Source organism: Chiloscyllium plagiosum, unplaced genomic scaffold (genome assembly GCF_037043375.1).
Source record: "Chiloscyllium plagiosum isolate Xiang-an unplaced genomic scaffold, Cpla_swu_hap1 HiC_scaffold_27, whole genome shotgun sequence".
NCBI classification, from domain to species: domain Eukaryota; kingdom Metazoa; phylum Chordata; class Chondrichthyes; order Orectolobiformes; family Hemiscylliidae; genus Chiloscyllium; species Chiloscyllium plagiosum.
Window position 1 is genome coordinate 65,948,148 of NW_028270165.1, and position 13,813 is coordinate 65,961,960.

Sequence of the window (13,813 nt, forward strand, 5' to 3'; positions counted from 1 at the left end):
CATCTGTCCTATATCTATCTTCCCTCAATGTGAAGCTATGCGCTCTCATTCTGGCCATTACCATCCTCGGAAAAAGGCTCTCAGTTTCCACCGGTTCTCAGACTGATTATCTTATATGTCTCAATTAATTCACCTCTCAACCTTCTTCTCTCTATCAAAAACAGCCACAAGTCCCTCAAGCTCCTATTGTAAGAACCTCCCTCCATATCAGGCAACATTCTAGTAAATCACCTTTGAACCCTTTCCAAAGCTTCCACATTCTTCCTGTATTGCGGTGACTTGGGAGGTCATGTTGCGGCTGTACAGGTCATTGGTTGGGCCACTGTTGGAATATTGCGTGCAAGTCTGGTCTCCTTCCTATCGGAAAGATGTTGTGAAACTTGAAAGGGTTCAGAAAAGATTTACAAGGCTGTTGACAGGGTTGGAGGATTTGAGCGACAGGGCGAGGCTGAAGACGCTGGGGCTGTTTTCCCTGGAGCGTTGGAGGCTGAGGGGTGACCCGACAGAGGTTTACAATATTGTGAGGGGCATGGATAGGATAAATAGAGAAAGTCTTTTCTCAGGGATGGGGGAGTCCAGAACTTGAGGTCATAAGTTTAAGGTGAGAGGGGAAAGATATAAAAGAGACCTAAGGGGCAAATTTTTCACGCAGAGGATGGAATGAGCTGCCAGAGGAAGTGGTGGAGGCTGGTACAATTGCAACATTTAAAATGCATCTGGATGGATATATGAAGAGGAAGGGTTTGGAGGAATATGAACCAGGTGTTGGCAGGTGGGACGAGATTGGGTTGGGATATCTGGTCGGCATGGACAGGTTGGACCGAAGGGTCTGTTTCCGTGCTGTACATCTCTATGATTCTATGACCAGATACACTATCTTCAAAAGACGTCAGATGTGGATTTACCATCAAAAAGCTGCTCACCCCATTTTATTTCTCAAGTTCCTCTATTATACCAGTGCAGGTAGCCTACCCCGATGGCACAGTGGTTCAGTGGTTAGCACTGCTGCCTCACAGTGCTAGGGACCCACTTTCAATTCCAGCCTTGTGCAAGTGTCAGTGTGGAGATTCCACATTCTCACTGTGGGTTTCCTCCCACTGTCCAAAGTTGTGCAGGTCTGGTGAATTGGCCATTCTAAATTGCCTGTAGTGTTAGGTGCATTCGTCAGAGGGAAATGGGTCTGGGTGGGTTACTCTTTGGAGGGTCGGTGTGGACATGTTGGACCGAAGGGCCTGTTTCCACACTGTAGGTAATCTAATCTACCCTAATTTGATATTTTCTCCCCAGGACCAGTATTTGCAGTATCCTTAACTAACTTAAAACGCACAGAATTATGATTGCCTTTCCCAAAATGCTGTCCCGTCGAAAATTCAAACACCTGGGCTAACACATTTCCTAGTGCAAGTTTGACGTTTTCAGGTTATGAAATGGTTTTATCAGCACGATTGAGAATATAAAGCCTATTATTGTATCAAGTGATGTATTTATATAACTGAATCTAAAAGAACAAGTGGGAAAGTGTGATTTATTTCAAAAGGGGAATCTAAAGCACAGCAAATGATCACTCCTGAAAAACATAGATGAACACAATTCCGATCAGGTCATTTCAAGAAAATGCCTAGATATCCATATTCTTTACTGACCCATACCTAAACCTAGAGCCATACAGGAAAGGACAGAGGGTAAAACCATGAATTTCTCACGAATCGCCACACCTCCGTTGACATCACCTTCAGTCTGACACCAGAATGAGACTGAAGTGGTTAAAGTGAAATATTTCTAACGTTGTGTAAATGTCATTTGCCACTTGTCAACCCAAGCTTGGCTGTTCAACTGATCTTGTTTCCTCCGTCCTTCTGATGGAGGGAAGGTCATTGATGAAGCAGCTGAAGATGCCTGGGGTCCAGGACACTAACCTGAGGAATTCATGCACAGATGTCCTGGAGCTCAGATGACTGACCTCCAACAACCGTGACCACCTTCCAATGTACCAGGGATGCCTCCAACTGGCAGAGATATTGGCCCATAATTTTGCACCAATTTTGCTCAAACTCCTTCACGCCCCACTCCATCGAATGCAGCCTTGGTGTTGAGGGCTGTCATTCTCACCACACCTCTGGAATACAGCTCTTGACAGAGACTGGATGGAGGGTCAGTAGCTGACAGAACAAAAACTGGGCATCACTGAGCAGGGTCTTGCTGAGTGGCAGCTGCTTGATAGCACTGTTACATATGCTGTCCATCACTTTACTGATGATTGAGTGTATGGAGCAGGAATTGACCAGGTTGAATTGGTCCTGCATTTTATGTACACAACATACCCTGGCAATTTCCCACATTGGTGGGTAGGTGCCACAGTTGTAACTACACTGGAACAGATTGGTTAGGGGAGCAAGACTTTATGGAGCACAAGCCTTCAGCAACATTGGTGGACGGTGTCAGGCCCCATAGCCTTTGTAGCATCCAGTGTCTCCAAACGTTTTTCGATATCAAGGAGAGTATCAAATTCCTATCTGTCATAATAGGCACCACTGAAGAAGGCGAGATGCATCATCCACACAGAACTTCTGACTAAAGATTGCTACGAAAGTTTCAGCCCTTGTCACGGAATCCCAACAATGTGGAAGTAGGCTATTTTGCCCATCAAGTCCAGACCAACCCTCGTAAGAGTATCCCACCCAGACTCTACCCCATCTCCATCTTTCCTTGTCAATCCCTGGACACTTTAGCATGGCCAATCCACCTACGACACACATCTTTGGACTGTGGAAGGAAATTGGAGCACCCTGTGGAAATCCACGGAGACACAGCAATCCCACAGGGGCGGTCACTGGAGTGTGGGATTGAACCTGGGTCCCCGGTGCTGCGAGGTAGTGGTGCTAACCACTGGGCCACTGTGCTGACCATTACTTTTTCACTGATGTGTTAGGCTCTTCTATCATTGAGGTGGGGACATTAATGGAGCCTCATGTTCCTTTTAGTTGTCCACCAATTAAAGGACAACAGCGGAGGTTAGTTCTGATCCAGTATCCTGAAATCTCGATTGCCCGAGAGAGAGGGGTGGTTGTCCAGCTATATAAACGAACCTGGATATTGTTGGATGTTCATTTTGAACCGCTGCACTGCACTGGATCTATTCAGAACATTGCTTCAAATTTGAACTGAGTAAAGTTGCTCTGGAACTTTGGAAGCTGTGTTGTGTATCACTCCCTCTTGAGCAGCACCAAATTACGCTAAACCATTTTAGTTCGCTTTTGATGTAAGTAACATCGGCTGTGGTGCAGTGAGACAGGGATCAAGTGATCAATCCATCATGGTTAATACAAATTAATCGCATCCCAAAACAAAACACAACTGTGAAAAATGGGTTGAATGCTTGCTGTGCATCAACTCGAAGCGGACACATCTCCATATTGTGACAATGCTTTAACGAAGTAAGTTTGATCTTGTTTTTTTTTAAGAGGGGTCGTAAAAGTAGAGGTGCCATTGGGTCTAGAAAAAGCCTACTTTAACAATAGCAAAGGCGTGGCTGGTCCTCACAATTCAGATCCCTTCTGGCTTAGTTTAGCTGTGGCGGTGACAAGATGTTGCAGTCCAGGAGGTTTGAAAATTCAGCAGATGATTCCTGACTGACTATCCCTCTGAACTGCCCTTGGATGTTGTTCCCTCCTGCCTCTACGAATCTGTGTTTCAATTTACCTTTATTGTCAAGAGGCGTGTTTATGGGATGTTGCTAGATTGGAATAGATCATTAGTTACGTTGCGGTATCGTGTCAGTAAAGCTTTCCAATCATTAAATTGTTCTAAATCATGCTTTATTTTGTTCGTGTTTCAACTATAGTATTTAAAGAAATTCTGTTTTGCTTAAAGCCGAGTGGTTTGATCACTGCATCGCAACTGGAACACCCACTTCACATCTGCCTTTAAAAGAGAAAGAAGTTAGAAACTAGGGAATCTTCTTGAAATACTTTGAGGGGCTTCTGGCCTGGTCCATAAGAATATGCAGCATAGAAATGTTGGGGATGAATGGCCTCCTTTTGTCCTGTAAATTCTATGATCTCTCACACTCCGCACAGACTGTATTTTGTACTAATTATAACCTCCTAACTCACCTCCTGACATTTCACGACAAACTTGATGATGTTTTACTTGGGTTTAGTACTTCAAGCATAGAGTGTTGCAGTGATCTAACAAGAGACAATATGATGGTAAAGAAATGTGATGGGCCACATGGGCCAGTGTAGAAAATGATTGCTGTGGGACAGTCACTGCGTATTTTCCACTGCAGTGATTGTAACAAGATCAGCCACGTGGACCTCATAGAATTGGGGCTGTCAACGTGCTCCAATCAGGGAGCCCTGGCTGACAGACATAAACAGGAATGTCAGAAGTTCTGTTTACTCTCTGAAACCTGGCTCTGAAGGAACCGGTTTAGTGTCAAGTGCTACGTACGTATAAATAAAGGGTGACTCGGTGAGAGTGATACCAGGCTATGTGCATTTATTTCACAATGAATATATTTGTTACAATTAAAGTAAAACTTCTACAATGAAAACAGAGATTATGAGAAGCAATTATCAGACAAAAGGGGAGTGACTTTGAAATTCCTTTAACTGCTGAGGACAAAGAGGCATTGTTGCACCTTCTTGACCATCGCATCGACGTGGGTGCACAAGGACAATTTGTGGGTGATCGTCAATTCAAGGATAAACGCTGTGGAGCATCTCCATCTCAGCGTCATTCATGTCGGAAGGGGCGTGTATGTCTCCTTGCTTCCTGAAGTCAATGATCAGCTCTTTAGTTTTGATGACATTGAGGGGAGGATTGTTTGCACCACGTCATCAGGCATTCTATTTCCTTCCTGCATGCCTTCTCAGCATTGTTTGACATCCGGCCTACAACGGTGGTGTCGTCAGCCAACTTGTAGGTGGAGTTCAGAAGAATTTGGGTCACATAGTCAGAAATTTGCAGGGAGTACAGGAGGGGGCTCAGTGCCTACTTTTGTGGGCTGCTGGTGTTGAGGATTCGGGGAGGAGCTGCTGTTGTCTGTCTTCACTGATTGCGTTCGATGAGTCAGAAGGTTGAGCATTCAGTTTGCAGAGAGTGCAGCCGAGACCAATGTCTCGGAGATTGGAACTTGAGGTGAGTTTGAAGACTGACGTTGAAGAGGGATCCAGGAACAATGGTACTTAGAGAGAAACAAAGGTCATGGAAAGGTAGGCAGGTTCGCTCAGAGAGAGGAGTTCTTTCACAGCAGAGGGATCGATTAACATTAATTGCCAGAGCAGTTAAGGTCCATGAGGAAGAAAAGGCTGTTTTTATTTTTTTGCTCTCTCTTGGAAAAGAGGCAAACTCTGAAATCCGTTGATCCACCAGAACGGGAGATATGAACAGAATCTCCTCTGCATCTTCTCTAGTTCAATTACCTCCTTCCAACAGCGTAGGGACAAGGAGAGGGCACTCCACTGGAGGAAAGCATCACCTTCAGCGAGTTTTGGGTGTCTGGAAAGGTGCCATTTTTGGTTAATACCAGTCAAATGTTTTCTCCTTATGCTTTTAATGAGTTAATTTCAAGCACTACCTGCGTTGGAGAGTGAGGTTTGGGACTTTCCTTCGTTGGTCTGAACTTTCTGGTCTTTTGTTCAAAGTCGTGTTCAGTGAGTGTTCACCATGGTAACCAAGGTGATGCGTCAAACCACAGGGTTCACTATGGGATTTGACTTGCCCAGTTTTTCCAACATCTGGGTCACCTCTCGAATTACTTTCTTCCCACTGAACTCCTCCACCTCGGTTTCTCACCTCTTTCGAAAGTCTGCTTTATGCACGATGTGTCATTATGTGTCATTCTCCGTCTGTCTCTCTTCACCTTCCCTGCCACTAGTGTTTTCTTTCTCTCCTTATTTCGCACTCTCCACCTTTCTCTATGTCTATCTGCTACATTTTGCTTTCGTTTGCATCTCTTCGGTGATAGTGATCACAACTCCTTAAACTTTACTATACGCATGGATGAGGTTAGGAGCAGATGGTATGGGGAAGTATTTAATCGGGGGAGGGGGAATTACAATGCTATTAGGCAGGAACTGGAACACCTAAATTGTAATCAGATGTTCTCAGGGAAAGGATGATAAAAATGTGGAAGTTATTTAGGAAGCATCTGCTGATAGTGCTGGACAGGTTTGTCCCACTGAGGCACGGAAGGGATGGTCAGTTGAAGCCCTGAGTGACAATGGATGTGAAACGTCCAGGCAAGAGGAAGAAGGGAGCTTACTTAAGGTTGAGGAGGCAAGGAGCAGGCAGGGCTTTAGAGGGTTGCAAGGTCGCCAGAAAAGAACTGAAGAATGGACTTTGGAGAGCTAGAAGGAGGCACAAAGAAGCTTTTGTGAGAAGGATTAAGGAAAACCATAAGATGTTCTACCCTTCCGTGAGGAACAAGACGATGGCCAGAGTGACGGTAGGGCCAATCAGGGATAATGGAGGGAACTTGCAGCTGGAGACAGAGGAAGAAGGTGAGGTCCTTAATGAATAATTTATTTCAGTATTCACCAGTGACAGGGACCTTGATGTTTCTGAGTACAGCGTGAAACAGACTGATATGCTAGCACAAGTTGATGTTAGGAAAGACGATGTGCTGAAAAGTTTGAAAAACGTAAGGGTAGATAAACCCCCGGGCGAGACGGGATATACCCTAGGTTATTACATGAAGCGAAGGAAGAGATTGCTGCATCCTAACTGTCCATTGGAGTAGTACCAGATGATTGGAGGGTGGCAAATGTTATTCCCTTGTTAAAGAAAGGGACTAGGGATAATCCTGGGAATCATAGACCAATCAGTCTCACGTCAGTGGTGGTCAAAGTATTGGAGAGAATTCTGAGAGACAGGATTGATGATGACTTGGAAAGCCATAATTTTATTAGAAACAGTCAACATGGCTTTGTGAGGGGCAGGTCATGCCTCACTAAGCTTACACAATTATTTAAGGATGTGACAAAACAGGTTGATAGAGGTAAGGCGGTGGATGTGCTATACATAGATTTTGGCAAGGCGTTTGATAAGGTTTCCCATGTTAGGTTCATTCCAAAAGCAAGGAGGCGTGGGATAGCGGGAAATTTGTCTGCCTTTCTACATAATTCGCTTACCCATAGAAGACAGAAGGTGATGGAAGGTGGAAAGCTTCCAGACTGGACCATGGTGAACACTGGTGTTCCGGAGGGATCTGTTCTGGGAACTCTGTTCTTTCTGATTTTTGTAAATGACTTGGACGAGGAAGTGGAAGGGTGGGTTAGTAATTTTGACAATGGCACGAACGTTGGTGGATTTGTGGATAGTGCGGTAGGCTGTTCGAGGTTGCAATGAGACATTGACAAGATGCAGAACTGGGCTGAAAGTGGCAGATGGAGTTCAACTTGGAAAAGTGTGAAGTCGTTCACTTTGGAAGGTCGAAGTTTGATGGAGAAATAGGTTTAAAGGAAGGATTGTTAGCAGTGTGGATGAACAAGGGGATCTTGGGGTCCATGGCCATAGATTACTCAAAGTTGCCACCCAGGCTTATCGGTTTGTTAAGAAGGCGTATGGTGTATTGGCTTTCATTAGCATGGGGATTGAGTTTAAGGGCTGTGAGGTTATGCTATAGAGGAGAAAGTGAGGACTGCAGATGCTGGAGATCAGAGCTGAAAATGTGTTGCTGGAAAATCGCAGCAGGTCAGGCAGCATCCAGGGAGCAGGAGAATCGACGTTTCGGGCAGGGGTTCCTGAAGAAGGGCTTATGCCCGAAACGTCGATTCTCCTGTTCCCTGGATGCTACCTGACCTGCTGCGCTTTTCCAGCAACACATTTTCAGCTCAGGTTATGCTATAGCTCAATAGAGTCCTGGTTTGACTACACTTGGAATATTGTATTCACTTCTGGTCACCTCATTACAAATGAGGGGAAGCAAAGGAGCTTTACCAGAGCACTTCCTGGACTGGTGGGCATGTCTTATGAAGAAACTTTGAGGAAGCCAAGGGTTTTTCTCATTGGAGCGCAGGAGAATGAGAGGTGACTTGATGGATGTGTAGAAGATGATGAGAGACAGAGATAGAGTGAATAAACAGAGACTTATTCCCAGGGCAGAAATGGCTATCACGAGTTGGCATAGTTTTAAGGCAATTGGAAGAAGGCTTAGGGGAGATGTGAGAGGTCAGTTCTTTACACAGAGAGTGGTTGGTGGATCGAATGCACTGCCAGTAGTGGTATTAGAGTCAGATACAATAGGAATACTTAAGCGACTCTTGGATAGTCACATTGAAGTTAGTACAATGAAAGGTATGCATGTTAGTCTGATCTGAGAGCAGGATAAAAGGCCAGCACAACATCGAGCGTCAAAGGGCCTGTACTATGCTGTACAGTTTGATGTTATATGTTCTCTGGTCCTCCCTCTTTCCACCTTCCCTATCTTTCCCCTTTCTCTCTCTCTCTTATTTGACCCTTAGAATATGTCTCTCCATCTCTTTCTGTGTCATTATGACGTGCTCTATTTCCTTATTCCTTTCTCTCAAGCCATGTCTTTGTCTCCCATATGCAATCTCTCCTACGCACTCTGTTGCCTTCAGTGTTTCCTTCTATTACTCTTCCCCGTCTTCATTCTCTCTTTTTTTCCCCTACCTCTCTGCCTTTCTCTCATTTCCAAAGCTCTCTCTCCCTCTGACCCGTCCTGTGTCTGGCTCTCTATTTCTGATCTGTTTGCTTTCCATGTTGATTTTAGTCTCTCAACTCCTGTCTCTGTCTCTCTCCTCGGTTTCGTCTTCTGTTTCTGTAATGTATGCCAGTCTTTCTCTATCTATTCTTGAAATTGAGGAGTTGGGTACTTGAACCACAGCTCTGACTCCACTCCACTCCTCTGTCCACAATACTCGCCAACCCACACATCCATAAAACGACACACAATTGGAAATGACTGATCAATGAACAAATTGAAGAATTACATTGAAAGGATGTTTTAGTACCTTCTGGAACTGCTCTCTGAACTTAGTCTGGGTCACAGCATATATCCCAGTGTTTGTGCAGCAGCTCAAGAGCTGCAGCATGAAGCCTAAGTCAAGCACATATCTATCTATCCAGACAGACCGATATCCTAAGAACCACATCCGTCTCCATATGGAATAAACCATTAACATTGACCACAACAGGATGAAATTGGTCGACATAGCAAACAGTAAAATGATCGATTTTTTTCGACTTTCCATCTCTGCGTCTCTCGATCTCTTCCCACTGCTTCGAGCCCACAGTCTCTGGCGAGCTCTGCTGGCCATTGCAATGTGCCTTACAGTGAAAACATTGAGCAGCAAAATTAACGCAAACGGGATGCAGGGGTTGAGGATGTTGTGGGCGAACTCAAATGCTGCCCAAACTGGAGAATTGGTAACATTCACCCTGATGAAACAAAACCAGGGGTAGTTCTGCATCCAGTACCAGCCACTGAACATAAAGTACCAGAAAATGTTCTTTAATAAGCTCAGCACAGACACTGTCCCCAGAACCACAGCCGCCGTTTTCTCATTGCAATATTTACTTTTCAGCTTCTGGCAACAAATGGCCACAAATCGATCAAAAGTGAAGCTGACAGTGAACCAGACAGAAACGTCAGTGGCTGCATAAAGCAGGACGGCGTGGATATTACACACGGGGATTCTGCGAAGGAAAGTAATCTGTTCACGATAAACAATCGGAATGTGTCTCAATATCAGGTCGAGGATAACCACCAGTTGATCCGCCACTACCATAGCCGCGAGGTAAAGAGTGACACTTTTGGAGAGACCACATTTGTTGCAGGATAGAATCATTATCGTCAGAAAGTTAACTGTCAGGAATGGAAAACAAATAAACAAAAACAAATTTGCACATTTGGCCAAGACAAAGTGTACAGTTTGAACGAGGACTTGTTCAGATTGTTTGCAAAGATCTACAGCTTCCAGTGATGCAATTAATTAACTGTAGGAAATCTGGGAAATTAGTGTAAAGTGGGAGAGATGCAACCTGTAAGCCAGTCGTCAATATATTCAGGAATGTTAATGGGCTGTGATGTGGAGTTTTGGTCAGTGCGCTGATGGATCCAAGTGGGAGATGCAAGGGAAATGGAAAAATTTTATTAATGCAAGTGGGAGAAACAGGGATACTAAGGCAATGGCGTCAACACAGTGGATGGTAGGAGATGTTTCCATTGATCGGAGATACTAGGACCCGAGGACACAGCCTTAGAGTATAGGGAAGACATTTTAGAATAGAGATAAGGAGAAACAGCTTCAGCCAGAGATTGTCAAATCTATGGAATTGATTGCCACATAAAGCTGTTGATATCAAGTCACTGAGAATATTTAGGACTGAGACAGATAGGTACTTCAGTATCAATGGAATCAAGGGTTACGGGGAGAAAGCAGGAGATTGGGTTTGAGAAATGTATCAGCCATGATTGAATGGTGGAGCAGACCCACTGGGCTGAATGACGTAATTTCTGCTCCTACCTCTTATGGTCTTATGGTTTTATCGTTATCAGAGGAAACAGAGGGTTTTCATGACGAAAGACACCAGCAGGATCCCAGAACATCAAGAGAGTTGGGGCAGAGGTGATTATAGTTGCCATGACTGAGTTGAAAGTGCTGTGGAAGCTAAAATGTCTAAAATCATGAGGGGCTAAGATAGGTTGAATAGGCAATGTCGTTTTTTCTCGGATACAGAGGTCCAGATCGAAAGGTTTAAAAAGGACCCAAGAGGCACTTTTTTCACACAGAGCATGGCTTGTGGATGGAATGAGCTGACAAAGGAACTGGTAGAGACAGTATAACTACAACATTTAAAAGGCATTTGGACATTTTAATTGATAGGAAGGTTTTGAAGGAATATAGGAAAAATACAGGTAAGTGCGATTAGTGTCGTTCAATTTAGGAAATCTGGTCAGCGCGGGCGGTTTTGACCAAAGGCTCTGATTCCATGCTGTATGACTCATTTACACTGTGGTCAAAAGGAATAGAATATATTATCCGTGTTCTCTGTTGAACTCCAGATGGTCACCTCAAACCATTTTGTATGTCAGCGAGGCCACAATCACTCAGCATATACTTATTGACAGTGTCACAGAATTGTGGGCTGAATTGTGAAGCCAGATGAAATGCAAGAATTTCGGGAAAGACCAATTACATTTAACGTAAACGGAGGGTTATGAAAATATGGAAATAAGTATATAAAGCTGAGTCACGTCAAAGTATTGTTTGGATATCCAATTAAAAAGGAGGTTGAAATGAAAGATGGGGCAGCTTGCTCCATTTGCACAACTGATTTAAAAATATTTTGAATACGCCTATGTTGTAACTTGCATGTGGTTAATTGCACTTCTGTCATTGCTAGGTCACTGGCAGTTCATTTTCATGCACGATAAGACACAAAGAATAAAGGCTGATACGAATTTATGAGTTAAGATTTGCTTTCAAAGCAATTCCTCCCGAGAAAATTGCATAAATCCCTTTATCCTGAAGCCTCACCTCTCTCTCTATGGATATATTTAAATTAATCATTCCAGATGGTATATCATCCATCATTGGAAATTGTTGAGCGTCTTGGGTGTTATTGGAGCTGCAATCATTCAGGTAAGTGGGAAGTATTCCACCATACTCAGTTCTTGTGACTTGCCAACGGGGAAGACTCTTTGAGGAGTCAGGAGTGAGTTACCTGCTGCAGGATTCCCAGCCACTGACCTACTCTTGTGACCACTGTGTTTGTATGTTTGGTCCAGGTCAGTTTATGGTCAATGGTAACCCAGAATACCGGCAGTGGGGGATTTAGTGATGGCAAGACCATTGAATGTGAAGGTGAGACGGTTAGATTCTCTCTCTTTGAAGATAGTAACGCCCAGAATATTGATGTAGAGTTGATTCAATGTTAGTGACACCGTTGGATATCAAGTAGCGATGATTATATTCTCTCTTGTTGAATATGGTCTTTGCCTGGCGCAAAACTTACTTACCCCTTGTCATCCCAAGGCTGGGTATTGCCCAGATATAATTACTTTTGACCACGGACTACTTAACTATCCCAAGATGGTGAAGCAACGGCATTGGGGATGGGAAGGATTTGCAGTTACAGTTTATCTCAGAGTCTGTAGTACCTGATAGGCGAGTGAACAGATTGAACAGCATTGGTTATTGACTCTGTGGGAGATAGGACAGCAGGATGGTGAACTCAGCTTTGTGACTAGGATAATATTTCATATATTCCAAAAATTGTAATCACTAGAGCGGAAAGGAATTGCAAAGTCGTTTTGAAATATAATCTATGGATTGAGAGACTCACCAGGGACTCCAACGAGAGCCAGAATTGGATAGTAACCTGCTTGAATGGCATGAAGTGTATACATGATCCGATGTGTTAGAGTTATCCACTCATAGTCTGAGGAAAGCAAGTAAGTTGCCATGGATAAACTCCTCCCAGTTGTTGTGCCGTTCACTTCCATTGCTCCCAGATTCTGATCTCCCATTTCCCTCTCTTTCTCTCTGGACCTGCTGATCTGGAGCTGTTTCTCCCTCTTGCACTGATGCGGTAGCACACTGCATGCACTCTCCACTCTCTTATGAATAGAACTAGCAAGGTCCTCAGTGGCCCCCGCAGTGACGATCCCCTGGGAGATCCAATGACGACACTCAGTCAGCACACAGGCTGAGTTAACCATCTCCAATCCCACAGTTTCCATCAGCACTGCAATGTGGAACAGGTCCCTGCTCTGTGTGGCATGTAGCAAGAAACTGGTCATGTTCAGCGTGGGATCTAATGCCTAAAGGGAACTACAGGGACCAGTGTTTGACCCTCGCTGCACACAATATATATCTTCATGATTACGTGAAGGGAACTAAATGCATTATCTCCACGATCTCTTCTGACCCAGGCCTGGCTGGGAGAGTAATCTGTGAGGAGGAAGCAGCGAAATTTAAGCATCATTTGGATAATCTGAGTGAGTGGGCAAGTGTGGAACACTTGCAGTTTCATGTGGATCAATGTGAGGCGATCCACTTTGGGAAAAAAAGAAGAAAAGACAGATTAGTATCCGAGTGCTAATAGACCAAGAAAGGGGCAACGAGACCTGAGTGTCCCATAAACACCAAAGTCAACAATGAAGACACAGAGGGTGGTGAAGAGGGTGGATGAGATGTGGGTCTTCATAGCGAGAAGGTTGGAGTCCAGGAGTGGGGTGTCTCACAGCGATTGTGCAGGGTGAGACCAGCCCCGGAGGACTGTGTGCACAATTTGGTGTCTCCATTTCTGAGGAAGGATGCAACGAAGACTAATTCGTGGGAAGGCAGGACTGACCAATGACAAGAAATTGAATTGGATTGGATCAAAACAGGGTCACTAGTTCACAATAGATTGCATTCGGTTACAACAGGCATACTGAGCTCAATAGCCCGACTCTGGCTTCCCATCCCCACAACTAACTTTCCCATGTCCAACGACCACATGAGAACTCTAACGACTGGGTGGACCCATCCGTTCTGTGCCTGAGCAGTGAAAAGATCATTTCGGCAACAGCTCAGGAGTTGTCTCTCTGTTCCCTACAGTAAAAGTCACTTAAGCCTGAAACACAAATACATTTTTTTTCTTTCCAATAGGTTTGTGTTTATTATTTGATAAACCAGAAAACTTTTATAAGTGTGAAGCAACCTCCCTGAGCCTTGTTTAGAACCAGACTTGGTCAGCAGAACATATTTCCTTCCATTGAGGATACTAACGAACCAGGTCAGTTGTTACAAAAATCGATGGTCATTGCAGAGTGACGAACAGACTGGCTTTCAAT

At 44.3% G+C, this 13,813-nt stretch overlaps 1 protein-coding gene across 1 annotated transcript; it reads right to left on the bottom strand.

Annotated features, from left to right (window-relative positions):
* Nucleotides 1-8,936: 8,936 nt before the first annotated feature.
* On the bottom strand, nucleotides 8,937-12,775 carry LOC148144503 (putative G protein-coupled receptor 139). The gene is made up of 2 exons (XM_087975361.1): nucleotides 12,319-12,775; nucleotides 8,937-9,835 (listed from the first exon to the last, which is right to left on the bottom strand). Exons 1-2 carry the CDS (start codon nucleotides 12,773-12,775, stop codon nucleotides 8,937-8,939), a joined length of 1,356 nt encoding a protein of 451 aa, XP_087831487.1.
* Between the last annotated feature and the right edge of the window lie 1,038 nt (nucleotides 12,776-13,813).